Raw genomic sequence first — 18044 nt, forward strand, 5'->3', positions numbered from 1 at the left:
TGTGTTGTTCTAATCGCTGTCACATGCCTATCATTGAAAAGGGTGGCACACTAAACTGTTAGCCAGGAACCTTTTATGACTTGACTAAAAATGGGAGAGAAAGCTGTGTGATTCTGAACTGGTTGATTTTTAACTACCATCTCACAGTGCAATAGCTTTCTCAGTGTGTGCTTAGCTTAGAAAAATGGAGATCCAGTTTAAAGTCAAATCTGCGTGTTACTTATTCAAAGCATGTTGATTTGTAATTATATAAGAATATTTGTTTCTTCTGCTGGTATTAGTTAATAAAGCAGAAAGTATTTGATTTCCTTTTATGATTGAATCCAGTGCACAAATGTAGGCCTCAAGTGGTTAGCTCGTGCCAGGAATTCTCACTAGTGCACGAATGCATTGAGGTTAAATGGTCACCTGCTTATACAAAATACATAAAAACACATTGAAGAGAGTGAGAACAAAGTTCTGCACAGCAAAGAGTTAAAGCTGCCTTGGTATACTACACAAAAAGTCGTGTTTATGTTTTTGCAGGTTAAAAGTATTTTTTGTTTGGCACTATAAAATCCAGTTTTCCTTTTTTGTGCAGCTGCTCTGCAACTCGAGGAATGCTCAGCTCATCTTACCTAGCTGTTTGACTTTGAGAGGCCTTGAACTAGGAGTATCCCAGCTGAAGAATGTGGAGGCTGAAGGAGAAAGATGAATTGATTTTGTAAAAAAGGGTTAAAAGAGTTGTCTTTGCAGGAGGAAAATAAAAGAATCACTTCCAACAGCTGGGCAGAGCTGCTTAAAGTTCTGCAAACAGAACTTTATGGTGCTGTTGACAGAAACAAGACTTCCTCACTTTTCTGAACAAAAATAGTGCAATAAAAATGTCTTTCTTACATCACCAGTTTCTATCACAAATAGGAAGCTGACCTGGAAAATCGCAGCCCTTGTACTGTCTTGGTTAAAAGGTTAACAGCACATAGTAGTAGCATTATCATCTTTGCTAAACAGAAAGCAAGTCTGTAATAGTATTTATGTGACACTGAAGCACTCAGTTCTCATGCAAAGGGACGTTTAAAAAAAACTGTGCTTATTGGCTAAGTCATGACTTTGAATTAATAGTACTTGATTATTGGAGCACACTTTGTGTTTTGAATGACCTCGAACTGGAATAGCTGGTGTTTCTCTCAGGAGAGCTGGGCAAGAGTAGTAGAGGTCAAAGGAGGGGTTTGCTGTGAAAGCTGACCTGTCAGTTTGCTTAGAAGAATCTGTCTAGAGGAGCTGGACAATTAAATGCCCCATATTAAGTTGGAGTATATTTTGTTTATTTTAGCAGGACATGCATCAAAAGGTGACAACATCTAGTACAGTCTGCTACATTGAGGGGCATCTGTACTGGGATCACATTCAAAAAAGTTGGAGTTAACCAGTTTGTATCTGATCAGCTAAAGAAAGACAGACAATACAGCTTTTTATTAAGACTTTAAAAGACAACTGGTGTTACACTTGAATAGAAGAAATGAACACATCCCCTCCAAAATAAAATCCTGGTGGTAATGGCTCCTTTTTTTCTTCTTTTTTTTTTCCCCCCATCCCTAAAGCAACCTGTAGGACAAGATGAGTTCCCCTATCTCGTTGCAGAACACTTGGGTATATTTTAAAAATAATAGAATTGCTTTCACTGTCTGAAAAGTTTGTTCTCGACTAGTAATATAAGGAAAAAACCCCTTTGTTTAAGGGATTGATATTGTTGAGTAGCACGCCAGTGGTAAAATGTTCTCATGTCAGCTGAAGAGAAGAAAATACCGCTATGATTTTGGTTTAACACGCTATGCAAGAAGCATATGGAGTCAGGGATGAAGCGTTGCTTATATTATGTTTTGTTGAAAGTCACATATCCTGGCCAGTCTGCTGTGCAGTGCATTCAGAAAAAACACATCCAGCCTCATCAAATGCTGATGATTTAAACATATTTCTTGTGCAGTAATACTTACTGAAAAATATTTTTGGTCAAGAAATAAAAAGGGCATGCATGTTACTGAAAGCTGTGAAATAAGATTTTTTTTCAGCTTGTTATTGCACATTTTTCCCTGGAAAAAAAACCCCAGTAAATTGGACTGATTCACTGTTAATAAAAAGAACAAAATTCAAGTGTCAGATGAAGACAGATGAGGTCAGAAAGAAAACATTTTGAAAGCTTGAGAAGCGGTGTTGCATGGTATTAACAAAATTAATTTAGTTCTCAGAAATCATGTATTTGAATTACAGGAGAGATGAGAATTAAAGGGGAATGTTGTTAGTTACTCTTTAAGGTTGATACCGACGTTCTCCAGCTTCTCTTTTAAAACCAAGATCTAACTTTGTGTATCTTGGAGATTCCAAGTGTGCCCAAGCCTTATTGTTGAAGAGATGTCAAATGTGGTCAGTTGAAGGATGTTTGCCACAGTGTTAAGATGTTGGTGAAAGTGTAAACCTGTGTAGGTCTGTAGATGAGCAATGGGAAACAAAATGCATATGGATATCTACAAGCTGGAGAGATTTCTATTACAAAAGGTGTGTAGAGTTTGTGGCAAAAAGGATGTAGATGAAGATGCTCCCTGAAGTTTGACAGTGGAGTGTATCAGTGGATGCTTCCTGTGTTCCTCGTTCTTTCAGTGGTACAGCATCCTTTCATGGAACTCTTGGAAGGAAGCAGGATTTTACCTGGTGCCCCAGTGATGCATTTAAATTGCAAGTCTTACTGACTTGCTCATAGCCACATGAGTCAAATGTAATTATTTTAGTATAGCTGATGATTGCATAGGATCCCAAACTGGCACAGTATAAAGCACAGTTCTACATAATAACCTTTTAAATTAGCTACGTAGGTCATAAAGATGCTATGCTATGAGTGCAGTGGTGCTTGCTATTATGTCCCTTCCACATAGCGCACTTAACAGTCACAGATTTGTTACTTGTAATTCAATAAGGCTAATCAATATTGCATTGTTTTCTACCACACAGTTCAATAGTAGATTTCAGAGGGTTTGGCATTGATACTTTTAATACACTTAACTGTAAAATGTGCTTTCTACAGTACTTCATATTTTGGGGAGAGAGAGGGGGATGGTTATTTTCATTTGGACACCTGAAATATAAATGTAAAAAAAACATTTAAAATGTTTTCCACAAACTTTTATCTAAATGCGAATTTATTTTCTTTGTACCTGAATAATTTAGAAGAGAAATTTAAAAATATATTTTGGCATAGGTCTTTAGATATAAAATTTTTGTTTCAAAGAAGGGTAACTGCATCATTATAATCACTCCCTTCTGCACTGTGGTGTTTGCTTTCCTCATAGCAGAGACCTGTGAAAGCTCTGAAAAGGTAGACCTGCTTGACTGCGTTTTGCTAATAGTTTACACATTTCATTTGGTCACGTTTCATACTTACCTCCTGGTTGCCTATGGGGTTTGTCCTTAGATCTCCACATCCCTTACAGCCGCATCATTCTATAAGCTCTAGATTGTACTTAAAAAGACTATAAAATAGCCAAATTACTTGTATTTTGGTTTACATATCTTTGGGAATATAACTTTCAGCTCTTCCACCTTGACTAATACATTGTAAGTTACCCTTAAAATTACAGTCTGCACAGGTTTCAAGTATGTGTGGTTACAGTTGGGAAATCAAGACAGTTTAGAAGCTCTGTAATTACTGACTCCTTGTTGATGTTTATGTAGGTGCAATCCTTCAGATCCACCACATCATGGTGTACTTTGTCACTGCTAGTTCTGAGTAGCATATCTATGTGAAGATACATATGAAACTGTGTACACATAATGAAAAAAAAATCCAGCACATCACGAAGAGATCTTTAAACTAGTAACATGAGAGCTACTGACCTTTCTGAGAGAAATGTGACGGGGCTTTGCTTGAACAGATGTCTAGATACGAAATGAGAGCATGATACCATCAGTCATTTTTAGAGAATGTAATGCCACTGACTCTCCTGGCCAGAGTTGGTGACTGTGATGAGTTGAAGCATCTGGGGCAGGAGGGTGTTTTGTTTGGTTTTTTTCTGCAGCTACTAGGTAACAGTTTATGTATTTGCCCAGTTTTAGAAATGATGCAGTAGGCAGTCAGAAGGATATGAGTAATTAATTTTCTCTCTGAACACCTTCAATCTTATTGACAGTCATTTTAGAATAGAAGTGTCGTACTTAATATCAAACTCACGATAAGTGATGGGAGCATAAAACTGGATTCTTTCTAAATCATGCACAAAAGCCTTTGAAGCTGTTCAGAGGCAGTTGGCTGCTTATTATCCCCAAAGGACACCTGGACAGGAGCCCCAAAAGCTGTTTCTGCAGGAAGTATAGGGTTCACATTTAGGTCATTTATTAAGGTATTGTAACTCCACTAATACTGTGCTGAAGTAGGTTTTTTATGTTCTTAGTTGACTGATGTCATAGTCATGCACTCCACATTCATCATCTACCTCACATATATTCTTTTTTCCCCGTTTTTTCTTTAAATGTGATTATTGAAGAATGAATTTGTATGGAGTATGCATTTTTATGTGTCTGTCAGCTTTTGATCTCATGCAGGTCTAATGTTTATTTCTTTTTCTACAAGGGCATGACATAACCTTCCCATCTTTGTGTACATACAACCACATGTTATATCTCCTTTCTTTCTCGACCCCCCTTCATCAGGTTCCAACCATCTGGCCTCTGGGTAGTGCTGCTGTTCAGGTGGGCTCTGGGGACAAGGGACAGGAGGGACAGGCGTTACCAGGGCTGGTAGTTCTTGGTAGGTGTGAACAAGAAGAGGCAGCATGTGCATCTGATTTTCGTGCTGAAGATCCGCAAGCTGACTTTCTTGCACCTCTAGTTGCCCAAGTTCAGAACAAGGATTTGAAATAGTCCCTGGTATTCCTTGTAAAATAGAAAAGTGTGGCTATAGCAGAACTGACAAAGGTGTTACGATTTTCTGGTGGCCTACAAGAAACTGCCAAGCGTTCTTTTGTGGACCAAGCTTAATAGCGGGTTTGTAATGTTCTGGAACAAACTTCACCTGAGCCATCCACTCGCCTTGCTTGGCTGCTTCTCTGTCAGCACACCACATGTGGACCACGGGACCAATGCATGTAGCAACACATTTTATCTGCACTGCAGCTCATACCTTCAACATCTTTTCAGCTTGGCAAAAGAAAGCATTATTAACAGCGAAGAGAAGCAGCTCCAGAGAACTTTCCCTGCAAATGTGCCATTTTTCTGCGTAATTTGCCTGCGTCTTTTGAATTGCTGTTACTTACCCCAGCGCGCCTTGCTGCATCTCCTCTTTAGATTGTCTTTGTATTGGTTAGTGTGTATGGAAGTAGTTTGCATTATTGTAGTTTATGCTTTCACACACACCCATCCTTTTTTTGCTGTTAACTTAAAGTTAGTAAGCCAACTATCTACAATTGTCCTATGTATTTCAAAAGCTCTGTTTCGATAGTAGGTATCAGGCCTATCCATTTTCTCTCTTTGTGCTTCCACAAAGTTCTGCTTTGTCAACAATTTTAAGTAAAGGATAGGAGCAAAGTCTCTAAAAGGGTTTTGTAATGCGGAATGCTGTCATAATAGTTTTCAGCACTAGAATAAACAGGCAACTCAATTGTTACTAATGCTGCAGAATGGTTTACAAAAGCTGGAAGTGATGTTTCTGTAAGGAGAGTAGCCTATCCATAAAATTGCATTTCTCATAAGGCAAAACCCTTGTATACTACTTTTCTGAAGCTGCTAATTATCAGAAAGGATGCAAATTGGAATTACTAGTGTGGATGGGAGGCGGACAAAAATTCTGTGTAACGTTGCTAATCCCTCCCAGCGGGTTCCTGCTGGGTTCTCCATGAGTTATTTAATGGTTTTATTTACATTCTCTGCTGGAGGCAAATACCAGCACGCAGTGCCATGCGTGCCTGGAAAATACGTCACATTTTCTCTGTCTTAGGAAAGTCACCTAGTTCAAGACAGGAGACTCTCATTCTATAAATTTCAGGTACACTATTTTAAATTACGGTTTTTATTCTCAGAGGCAGGGGGGGGAACACCTCACCCCGAATATTTTGTAATGTAAGAGGAAATCACACTACTGCAACACTATAAATAGTATAATAAAGTCAGGTATAGGGCGACAGCTTGGGTTTTGAACTTGAATCAGTTGTCACTGCTGCTGAAATACGAGTTTTTCCTTCAGTCATGTTCAGCGCTTCGCTGTGCAGGTGACAGACTGACTATGGATGCCCCACGAGCGCCATTGATGTCCCGTATGAAATGGCGCCAAGCCGTGCTCCGGTACCGGTGTTGCTGTGGCGCCATCTCGTGGTGAGGTTGCTGTACCGTCGTTAAAAACAGGCATAAAGATGACGTTTCTCTGTTTGTGTTTAACTAGACATTTTTCACCAAAATTATTCCTGACCTGCTATTAAAAATGAAGCTGTGGAGGCTGTCTCTGAAAATGGGGAGAAGGTTATTTAACCTCCATTACATTAGGAAAGCTCAGGTTTAATGGAAAAGAAGTTATGTACCATTCCCAGGTAGAATAAAAATGGGTGTCATGTATGCGGGAGAAGACTTACTCCTGGCTTAGATAAAAGTATGTAAAAATTCGCAAAGTTAAATGTGGGAATCAGTCGGACCAAAGTGTATAAAATTCAACATAAGCCCAAAATCTTCTTATCCTGTGTGTTCAGGAGAAATGAGAACAAGATTATATAATTGTAAGAAAAAGTGGCTTTAGACCTTGCTGAATTGAATGTCAGACATGTTGTCTGGGGTTTCACTGAAACGTTAATTAAAGATTTTAAGGCAAACTTAAGTTTGGTGTTCTTCTTGCTGAGACATTGGATTTTAAATTCAAAGTCGCTTTCTCCTTTTATCATAGTTTGTAAAATACAAGTAATCTTTGGGGTTATACAACTGAAAATATAGAGGGGTTTTTTTCAGTTGGAAGATAAAGTGGAATAGACATTTATATATATATTTACCATTTGCCTAGTTTTGTTATTAATCTCTGACCAGAAATCTGAGCTAATACTGTAATCCCAAACTTTTCATTGGATGTTATAATGCAGTAGACAGTGTGGACTACATTATTTTACTTCCTATCCTGATTCATTGATCAAAGCTTCTGCCTAATTTAGGCCACTTGAACCTTTTAATAGCCATCCCTTTAGTGCTATATTAGTATATTTTGCATACTGCCATGTGAGAGACCACTTTCCTTCCAGTGCAGTATGAGCATATAGTTCCAGCCCTGCAAAAGGAAGCAAGTCAGAAGTTTATCTTTTTAGGAAAAATCAATATATCTCTTGTAGTGCAGTGCAATTATACGTGTAACTTTTAAGTACATAATTTCCAGAATTCAAATCCATTTTTCCTTCAGCCGTTTTCTCCCTTGGGCTGTGTAAGTAAACCAGTTGCTTTTACTAGAAAGAACTGCGTTGCAGTTCTTGGTGCAAGTGGGGTGTGAACTCATGCCCATATAAAAACATTACTGTAAACTTTTGCTTTGTAGGCTGAAGAAGTAAAAATAACATGAGGGAGCAAAATTTTTTTTAAGCACTTTGGAAAAACAGAACGGCCACTTTTAATCTATGGGTTCCTGCAAGTTTATAACTAATTCTAAAGAAGCTGCAAAATATTTATGAGGAAAAATAAGCCTATTTTGGTAGGTTAAACTTGCTGTATAGGGATCTACATCTGTTTTGAAAAATGTTAGGTGTAAAGCAAATTAGAAAGCAGTACTGTAATTTTAAGTATGCACCATTACATCTGTCACGGAACAGAACTCCAAAGTAACACCTGAGCTGGCAGTCTCAGTAGCCTCAGGGCGTCAAGGCTGTTGTACATGTGCATCAGTATTGCCAGTGGCTCACAAAAATACAAACATGTTCAAAAAATTTACAACCTACATGGCTTTCCATATATCAAGAAATGAGAGGCATTAACAAGTTCGTATCCTAAGACATAATGGTGCCTTACAGTAAGAACGACTCAAAGTGAATACAGTACAGTGCAGCAAAGGTAGGTTATGTGTTGTGTCCTCGGTAGAGAAGGTAGACAAGAGCTACCTACTAACCAGCTTTCAACTGAGGAAAGTCCAAATGCTCATCACGGCGTGTAATTTTTACAGTATGTGCCAACAGAAATGACTAAGCAATCTGTTGAGCATCTATCAATGTTGAAGCTTTTAATCACTGCAGGTATCATTACAAGTGGTGATAGGAAGTATTTTTTTAAAGTCATATATTCACTACAAAAAAATTTTTATCTCTCATTATTCCTAATAGTAAAGCAAAATTTTAAATGTTACTTTTGAAAACCCAAGTTCATACAGGGTAAGGTTTGAATAGCAAATATCTCATCAGTCACTTTCTGACACTTGCTAAAATGTAAGTTGTCCCAGGGAGCTATCGGAGGGCATTTGCATTCTGAATAACAAGAACAACTGTGAACAGGGCCTTGTGCTGTTTTAGTAGCTAAACAGTAGAGTAATTACTTGGAAGAAGAAGCTGGCAGTTTGATCTGACAGTCTATGTTATGGCCTTATTGCTGCACACAAACTTTTTTCATAACGTGGTTTTTTATTTATCCTGTAATGTGATCCACCTGTGAAAAAATGTTTACTGTTAATGCAGTGATGCATTAAAAATCTAATGGATTATGTATCCAGGTAAAGTGGCTGTGGGCTTATTTATGGTTTACTTGCATTCACTGTGATCAAAGCTGTGTGTGTACTGAGCAGTGAATTATGCAAAAGATAACTTTGTAAAATTGGTGCAGATTTCCTTTGGATTCTCAGGGTTTGCATGGTGGTACATCCATACTTGGTACCCACTTCACTTGACATCGACTGGCCTGTGTATGTTTTTCCTTTCATTTGTTGTTTCCTAAAGCATCTTTGTTGTAGATGTTTTTGTCTGCTCCAAAAAGGTATATATACCATGTCATCATTTCAGCTGGATATTGCCTATAAACTGATCAGCCTGAAATTAGATAGATAAGCTTTCTCCTGTTTTGCAGCAAATTGTTCTAAAGTTTCTAATTTGTGTTAGAAGGACTGAACACTAATAAGCCAAAAAAGCTAAGCTTTAGAAACAGTCCTTTCAGTATAATAGAGAAATAAAAAAATCAGTAAGGAAATGAATGTAAGCATCAAAACCTTAAGAGCTATTTTTTTTTCTAAGTTGGATATCAGTCTCTTACGGACCATGGCAGTCTGGCAAACAAGACAAAAAATAGATAAGAAAAAGCACAAAGATTGTATGCTTGAAATTAAACGTATTAATATGCAGGCCAACCTGTGGCAATGAAAATTACTGTGCTGTGTTGTTTTTAAGAAAAAAGAATTATTAAAAAACAAGTTTGGGGTTCAGTTGCTTAATTTAGATGACAGCTGTGCCTTGAACTCAGTGTTTTCATATGGCTGGAATGAACAAGCAGTAATTTATTTCGTAATTGCTTGTATGGACTGAGAATTGCTACTGCCAAGATAATATTTATTTTTTAAAAAATATTTTGTAAGTATAAAATATGTGGAAACAAGCACAGGTTTCTTTAGCATAGCAGCAGACATTGGATCACTGAAGACTATAGCTTTACAACATGTTTTTTCAACCAGTTTCAACTTTTGTATGAGCTATAACCAAAGTTGTTGTGTATTTGTGTTTGTTTTACTCAGCTGGAAAGTCATCAGTTCCAGGCAAGACTACAGACCCAGAATAAATCAGTGCATTTCAGAAACACTGATGAATTTATTTGTATTTCTTCAAGAAATGTCCCACTTCAAGGAACAAAACCCTGGCAAGGTAAGCACTCCCAAGTAAGATTTACAGTTCAATACTGTTTTATAAAAAGGCAAGGTAAGTTAAAAAAAAACAACACAACACCCAAAGCAAGCAAAACCATGAAAAATAAAATACACGTGATAATACATTCAGTCGTGAGTTTCTGCCACTGTTTGCTGTGGAGAACACAGGTAGCTTGTCAGTGAGCAAAGCTCATGGTACAGTTTATAGCAATACAGTCCCTCCCATTACAGCTGCTGGAACCTCACCAGTCACTCCATGGAAAGGAAATTCAAAACATCACAATTTAATAAAAGCTTGAAAAAGCAGAAAAAGTATACAGTTCCTGAACGTATATATGGAGGGTTTTTTTCAAATAATTGTAGTATTCAAATAATTGTAGTATTCAAATAATTGTAGTAGGAATAGTTGCACAAGTATTGCATGATAGAAGATAATTTCTTACGTTACTGTGATAATTTTTCTTCTATACAGACATAGTTGGTGGGTTTGGGTTTCTTTACTGGGAAGACTGAGCTGGAGAACCCAGTTCGTGAAGAGGCAGGCAAGAGTAAGGTTTCTTCCTTCCAAATAGGAGGAATATCATTACGTAGTTTCTAGTGAAAAGCAAAGCAGCTTTCTTTTCCAAAGAAAAATATAAATAATTTAGAAGTATCTCATGACAACAGAAGATTTCATTTTTATATTTGTATTGTTAAATACAATTTAGAAGGAGATTAGGAAGCTTTTTCTCCTCTTTTAATTTTCAGTTAACTTTGCCGCAAGATCTTTCCTGAAAACAGGCTTTTCAGAATTAGCAAATAGGATATAGTACCACACTCAAATATTAGTTTAGACTGAAAATATGGACAAGTAACAGGATGAAATACATTTCAAAGATTAATAAAGTATACAAAAAGAAGTTATATGGTCAGGATAATAAACTGATATTTTTTAAAAGTAGGTATATATTGAGGTAAGGAAATGTGGTTTTAGTATACACAGTCCCATAATTTTGTCATGTGGTAACATGACTTAGTAACTGCATGTTAAGATACATATAACACTGACTTTAAAAAGATAATTTTGACCGTGTGCTTTCCTTCTTTTTTCTGACCTCATTTTGGAAGCCATGCCATTATTTTATTGCTATAATTGCAAGCAAATTGGGCACTGATGCTGTGTGCAAAATTTCTTTGAATTAACCATTTTATTGCAATTTAACAAAACCCAAATGGTTTCCTTCTGTAAACTTTCTCAACAGATCAGTTCTGTACTCAGCATTGTACAGTTGTGAAAGATGCGCTCTGTCTCAGTCACAGCAGAGGCCAAATCTCTTTTGATACTGAAAATTCAGCTCAGTCTTGTCATTAACAGGAATGCTAGAGTACCAACAAGCATCAAGAGAATGCTTGCAGCGTATAAGAGAAAATGGTTTCACAAAGCAACACAACAGAGGAGAGAACTGTACTTACAGGAAGGATTTTTTGCTTTGTAAGCATGCAGCAAGTATGCATTGTAATATTTCAATGAGTGATTTGATTTTTTTTCCCTGAATATCAGCTGTTTAGCCTTCTTTGTGTAGTGAAGTAATTACTAGAAATTTTAGCAATAATTGTGAGCTTATTAAAACTTCACAGCAAATCAATAAAAATAGCATATTTCTGTAGAAGAAGGGGTACGTTTTAATTAGCCAGAGGACTGTGTGATGCTTATTTGCACCAGAAGTGTTAAAGTTACTTCCTAATTAAAAAAAAAACACAACAAAAAGCAAAAGCACCTTAAATTTTCCACTGCATTCTAGGTTTCAATTAGCGTGCAGCATTTTTCTTTTGCAAAATGATCTAAACATTTAAACAGTGGAAGTGTTAATGGACAATTTTAATGTTTTTGCCAGTTCTGCCTACTAGTCTGCAGCGTATGTACATTTTTCACTGTCTTGGGAAGTTACATTCCTGGAGTTGTCCTCTCCTATGTCCTGCGTAAGTACAGTCTCTGTTTCAGCCACAATTTATGTATGTGGTTTGTTCATTATTTGGTCTCTGTATAGGGAGCATTTCCTTACTTATTCGTATATATTTACACACCCTCAACAAGTTTGCAGATGACACCAAGCTGAGTGGTGCAGTTGGCAGGCCTGAGAGATGGGGTGCCATCCAGAGGTGCCTGTGAGCCCATGGGAACCTCATGAAGTTCAACAAGGCCACGTGCAAGGTCCTGCACCTGCGTCGGGGCAGCCCCCGGTATCATACAGGCTGGGGGTGAAGGGATTAAGAGCAGCCCTGCTGAGAAGGATGTGGGGGTGCTGGTGGATGAAAAGCTCAACGTGGCCCGACAATGTGGGCTCACAGCCCAGAAAGCCAACCATATCCTGGGCTGCATCTAAAGAAGCGTGGCCAGCAGGTCGAGGGAGGTGATTGTCCTCTTCTGCTCCACTCTTGTGAGAGCCCAACTGCAGTACTGCATCCAGCTGTGGAGAAACACGGACCTATTGGAGAGGGTCCAGAGGAGGGCTGCAGAAATATCAGAGGGATGGAACATCTCCCTTCTGATGAGAGGCTGAGAGAGCTGGGGTGGTTCAAACTTTGGAGAAGAGAAGGCTCTGGGGAGACCTTATTGTGGCCTTTCATTACTCAATGGAGGCTTATAAGAAAGATGAGGACAAACTTTTTTAGCAGAGTCTGTTTTGGTGGGACAAGAGGTTATGGTTTTAAATTAAAAAAGGGTAGATTCAGAGTAGATATAAGGAAGAAATTTTTTACAGTAAGGGTCGTGGAACAGGTAGCCCAGAGAAGTGGTAGATACCTGCACCCCCACCACCAGTCACCCCACAAACATTCAAGGTCAGGTGGGACATATATACATGTGTGTATATATATATATATATATACCCATATATATGTTCTGACAAGTGCCTTTTCTCATATGGAAGTCAGCTTACAAGCGTTTAAGTGTGGTGATTCTGACACACTGCGGCCATTGTCAAGCTAATGATAACTGTTAAGCTGATCATAAATTGTGCCTTACTGGAAGTAAAAAAGGTGTCAGTTGGTAAGAATACAATGGTATTTTCTGTAACAAGTAGGAATGGCTCCTAGAAACTGGATTTGACATTAACAGTTTGTGTGACATGGGTATTTCACAGTGCATTTTTAATGTAAAACTAATTGTATTTCGTAAAATTAGTAGGTACCTTATGTAAATGCATTGTTTAAACTTTACTGAGTAACTTCTTATAAAGCAGTATTTCAATACAATTTTTCTCTCTTGTCTTCATTTTTATCACAGTATTGTGTGCCTTTTTATGTCCCTTCCTTAAGTGCAATGAGTTTGGACAGAAATTGTGCAACAAAATTAAGACTGTTCTGATGAAACTAGATTTTGGAATAGTGGAATATATCAACCAGAAGAAGAGAGAGAGGTCTGGTGAGTAGTGAACTATAGTCCCAAATAATATATTTCTGTGTGCAGAGAAAATTGCAGACCAGTTGGTTTGTCCTGTGAAGCCAACTGTAAAGGTATTTCATGCTTTGAACCTGGCTACCATTCTTAGTTTTATAAGGAGTGATAATGTATGTCAGATGTCTGGGTATGGTTTCCGTCATGGAAGGCAACAAGGCAAGGCTGATGGTTCTCTTCATACTTGATTAGATGTACTGCTTGTAGGTTTTCAGAAAAAAACCTGCTCGCTTTCAGTATGCAATGCTTATCTCTGTTTAGATGTGGCAGACTTACCCAGGAGAGACACTTGCCCAATAATACAAAATAAGGACATAACAGAATTTTCAGTAGGACACTGAACTCTGTTCAGGTATCTGAATCTGCCTTGTTTTCATTCCCAACAGCAGCAAGAATTTTTCTTCCCCAAATACTCAGTAAGCATTTAAGAATTGCGGTAGGATCGTTGCTACAAATTAAAGTTTTTAGTTAGAAAGCGGAAAAATCGGTTTAAAACAAAATTTCACCTATCTCACCTGAAATCTTTATAACATTGAAAACTTTTAGATTTTAAGTAATAAAGCTATTTCAAGAAAAATATTAATAAGAACAATGTTATTTTTAGTTTGCTTTTTGTGTGTGCTACAGTTTTGTTAATTAAACCTTGGTAGTATAGTCACATTACTTGCAGGTAGCCTACCCTTTTTAGTTAGTGTTACAGCAGTAGATTTTGTATCTGCTTTAAAACATGCATTTCTTGTAGCTGTTCATCAAACAATGTGCTGTTCCTAGACACAATCAGAGGAACCATCTGCCTTTTCCCCTGCTCTTACATACAATGCAGCAGTTGTTGGAAATACGGAATCATGCACTGAAAATTGTCTTTCATGTATTATTCTACCTTGTTCTACTTTTAAGTGAAACTGGCAGAGAGAGACATCAGACTATTGTTTCGTAAATGTCATAAGCCAGCACTGGGGAAATGGTTGAAGTTAGATTTGTTTTGTCCTGCCCCTCACCCTCCAGTTTAATTTAACCCAGACAAGTTCCCTACCTTGCTTCACCACTTGTGTTCACCACATGGGTTCACAAACCTTTGTACTGACACAAGAGAGGAAATAGCAGTTTGGATAAATAGGTCACCAAGAATAATATGACTGTGTTTTTCAGCTTAGATTGGTTGAAAACATTAACGAAGCTATTCTGAGATGGAGAGGGGAGACAAAATTTGTGTGTCTCTTTGTAAGGAGCAACCTTCTACTAGACTTCACAGGATGCTTTGTATGCATATTTGCATATAAATATGAATGCAGCGTGGCTGGGTGCAAAGAAGAAGGGTTTTGTGAATGAAGATTACATGAATTATCCAGAAAATTGCATGTTCTCATGGCAAAGTAATGTGCTGGGATAACTACACTGCTCTAACGTTATGTTACAACTGTGCGTTGTACCAACAGTGCAGTTTAAAAGATAGATAGATATTGCCAGGGTAGAAACATTATGGTGATCGACAGAGACTTCTAAGGAAGTACAATACAGGTAAACAAATCTGTTGGAATGTATTTCAGAGCAACGTTATCTGTCCCGCTTTGGCTGCTGCACAATATATTTTGCTAAATAGCCTCTCAATCAGCCTTGTTTCCCTCACCTTAGTAGCACATTACGTAAATGATGCACTGCGCCAACAGGTGAAAGTTTACTGTACTCCGCAAACTGTGACAGAGAACACACATTGAACCTGGAAGTCCATTGTCATGAGTAGGATAAAAAATATGTTTTTTTTCTTTCAGAAACAGCAAAAACAAAACCCACAGAAGATGACAGTGAATTAGACATATCAGCTCTGTGTCCTAAGGTGACTTTTTTTCAGTCAGCCCTGTCTTGCTTTTAAAATCTATATGGATAATGGAGAATATCTAGACTACTGTCTCTGTTCTTCTGTGGAAGACTTTAACCTGCTCAGGAGGCATTGTTCCTGAACTAAGCAGTATGCTTTAAAAGTGATTCATAGTCTCCATCTTTAGGCTTATACTGATTATCTTACTGCATTTGTGACTTCTGGCCTTAAGGTAATGGTTTCTTTGGCCTATTGAACTAAGAACGTGTTTATTTTGTATTGGCTGTAGAATGATTAAGCTAGAATTCAGCAGCAAAGGTGGCTGGTTTTATTTGCAACAGTGAAATTGCAGTTCATTTTTATCAATTTAAAACATAAAAGGGAAACGTTCATAGAAAACCTACATAATCTGTCAGATACTTCTGTAACCGCTTCTCTGATCATTTTCAGTAATAGTGTAAGTCAGCACATTATCTAGAAATATCTTTCTAGATATGTATGAGAACACTAATATCTCCTTTCTCTCTTAATAATCCAAATAACTGTATGGTAAAGGATTTTCCATTATAATCAGAACACTGGTAGATACAAAAAAAAGTTCAGATTTACAGGAATTCTTATGCAGTATTTGATCAATAGTGTATAGAGTCTGACTTATAGTGGTTGCTTTGAAGGTGTTTTGTATTCTGAAAAAAATATATATATCTCATGGGATAAAAATTAGCTGTCATAATTGAATGTTGTTGGATAAATTTGGAAAGGATAATGATTTTTGTTTAGCTAATTGTTGACTGTCGTATAGATAATGGACTGTTTTTTTAATTCAAGTTTATGCATTTCTTTACATTTAAATGTATATTGTATTTGCAGGCTCATTCTGCTTTCATTACAGTAGGATGTTACTTCCAGAATGAATAACTGGAATTCTCTGTGTTCCTTAGTGTAATACAGCTTTAAGTTATTACAGAGAGGGATGCTTCACTCCTAAGTATTGTATACTCCTATTCTCTTCATGTTTCTACAATTAAAGCTTAAATAGGAGGTGATTTATATTGCTATGACGTGCGAGAGGCTTCTTTTTCAGTATCTAAGCACTGGCTTCCTGTAGCATGACTATTTTGAGTATAAGAATGCCATGTATGGGACTTTTTTTTTTATGTGTAGGTTAGTGCTGCAGTTGTTGCCAAAGAGCTGTCAGTGTCTGACACAGATGTATCAGAAGTATCTTGGACCGATAATGGGACCTTTAACTTATCCGAGGGGTATTCTCCACAGACAGACACATCTGATGGTATGTAATGGCTTCATCTGTTTCACCGATGAATTGCAGTCATGTAAGTTACCTGAAAATCATCGGAGAATTTGAGGACAGAAGTTTTCTGGGTTGGTTGGTTTGGGTTTTTTTTCACCTACAATGAATATAAATTAATTCCAGAGTTTTATATAATTTTGGATACGTCTTGTGTAAGAACTGTCCTCACCTTAAAAGCCATGAAGTGGATCAGCAAGTGTCTAAATAAGTAAGTAGTGGTGGGTAAAACCAACACGTTCAGTAAGTGCTAGATTTAGTGCTCTCTTCTGCCAAACCTTTTAAGCAAATAAATCATTTAAGTTAGTATCAATGCTTTTGTGGGTAAGCTATACAAATAAAAGCTGAGGAAGAAAAAGTGAATACTTTGAATTGCCGAAGGGCCAGTTAAAGAAAGTATTATTAGGTTTTATTACCAGAACGCTAATGAAGACAGCCAGCAATAAGCCTAAATTAGATGTGAAGACTAAGATAGGAAAAGATTCTCAAGCATTCGTCTTGGTATTGACCAGATCTTCAAGTTCTTACTTTTTACGCACCAAGCTTTCAGTTAGCGCTTCGCCTGAATAAAGATTAAGGGCAAGAGTAGTTTGGTGTAATTTTACCTGTGGATTCGTGGCTCTGCTCATCCTGCATTTCTCCTCTTCTAGGAAAAGTTCACTATAAATTACAAGCAGGGTGATACTACGTAATGACATTATACAGGCTAAATTAATAATTTAAATTATTTTGTTACTATTTCAAGTTGTAAATAGATGGCATTGTATGATCACAGAATCGTAAATTGGAATAAATCAATGTCCATCTCATCTAACCTCCTATTCAAAGCAGGTTCAAGTTTATCAAGTTGCTTAGGGCTCTGACCATTTGAATTTTGAGCATCTCCAGTGGCAGAGATTCAGGAACCTCCCTGGACAGCCTTTTACAGTATTTGCTCACCTTCATGCTGAAACAGTTTTTTTCTTACAGTGAGTCAAAATTTCCCATGTTCCAGCTTCTGTCAATTTACTCTTACCGTTCCACTGTGCACCTTTAAGAGTCAGGCCCCATCTTCTCTATACCGTCCCGTTAGGTAGTTAGACAGCTATGTGATTCCCCGCCCCCCCCCCCCCCCTTTGCCACCTTCTCTTAAGGCCCAACAAAGCCCGTTCTCTCAGCATCTCCTCTAATGTCCTGTTCTCCAGCCCTCTAATAATTGTGCTGGCCCTCCAGGAGACTCACTCCAGTCTTTCATTTTCTGTCGTGCACTGGAGAGGTCAAAACTGGAGAAAGTACTCCAAATGTAGGTGTAGGATGGAGGGTGGAAAATCCCTTCCATTGACTTTGCTACTTTGATTTCACTATTATAGCTCAGTATCTGGCTGTCCTTTCTTGCTGCAAGGGCATACCACTGACGTGCTGTCCATGGGTCTTTTCTTGAAAGCTGCTGTCTCATTGCCCCCAGCCTGTACTGCTGCACAGATTATTCCATCCCAGATGCAGGACTTCACACTTGCTTTTGTTGAATTTCATGATTTTCCTTTTCAGCCTTTTCATTTTTCCAGCCTGTTGAGGTCCTTCTGAGGGCACCCAGCCCTCCAGAATATGAAATACACCTGGCCCACAGCAGTTCCTTTCTGCCTGTGAACTTGCTGAGAGCGCACTCCATCCTGTCATCCAAGTC

General features: G+C 37.8%; 1 protein-coding gene across 2 annotated transcripts in view; it reads left to right on the forward strand.

The window, feature by feature from the left end:
• The window catches only part of RETREG1 (reticulophagy regulator 1), a 70124-nt gene that overhangs the window by 46494 nt on the left and 5586 nt on the right, over positions 1–18044 (forward strand). For both annotated transcript variants that reach the window (XM_055800313.1, XM_055800314.1), the window contains exons 4-8: positions 9692–9818; positions 11695–11779; positions 13086–13223; positions 15026–15090; positions 16237–16363. In XM_055800313.1, the coding sequence (XP_055656288.1) occupies positions 9692–9818; positions 11695–11779; positions 13086–13223; positions 15026–15090; positions 16237–16363 (542 nt within the window). The remainder of the gene's footprint in view (positions 1–9691; positions 9819–11694; positions 11780–13085; positions 13224–15025; positions 15091–16236; positions 16364–18044) is intronic.

Source organism: Falco peregrinus, chromosome 3, assembly GCF_023634155.1.
Source record: "Falco peregrinus isolate bFalPer1 chromosome 3, bFalPer1.pri, whole genome shotgun sequence".
Classification (NCBI taxonomy): domain Eukaryota; kingdom Metazoa; phylum Chordata; class Aves; order Falconiformes; family Falconidae; genus Falco; species Falco peregrinus.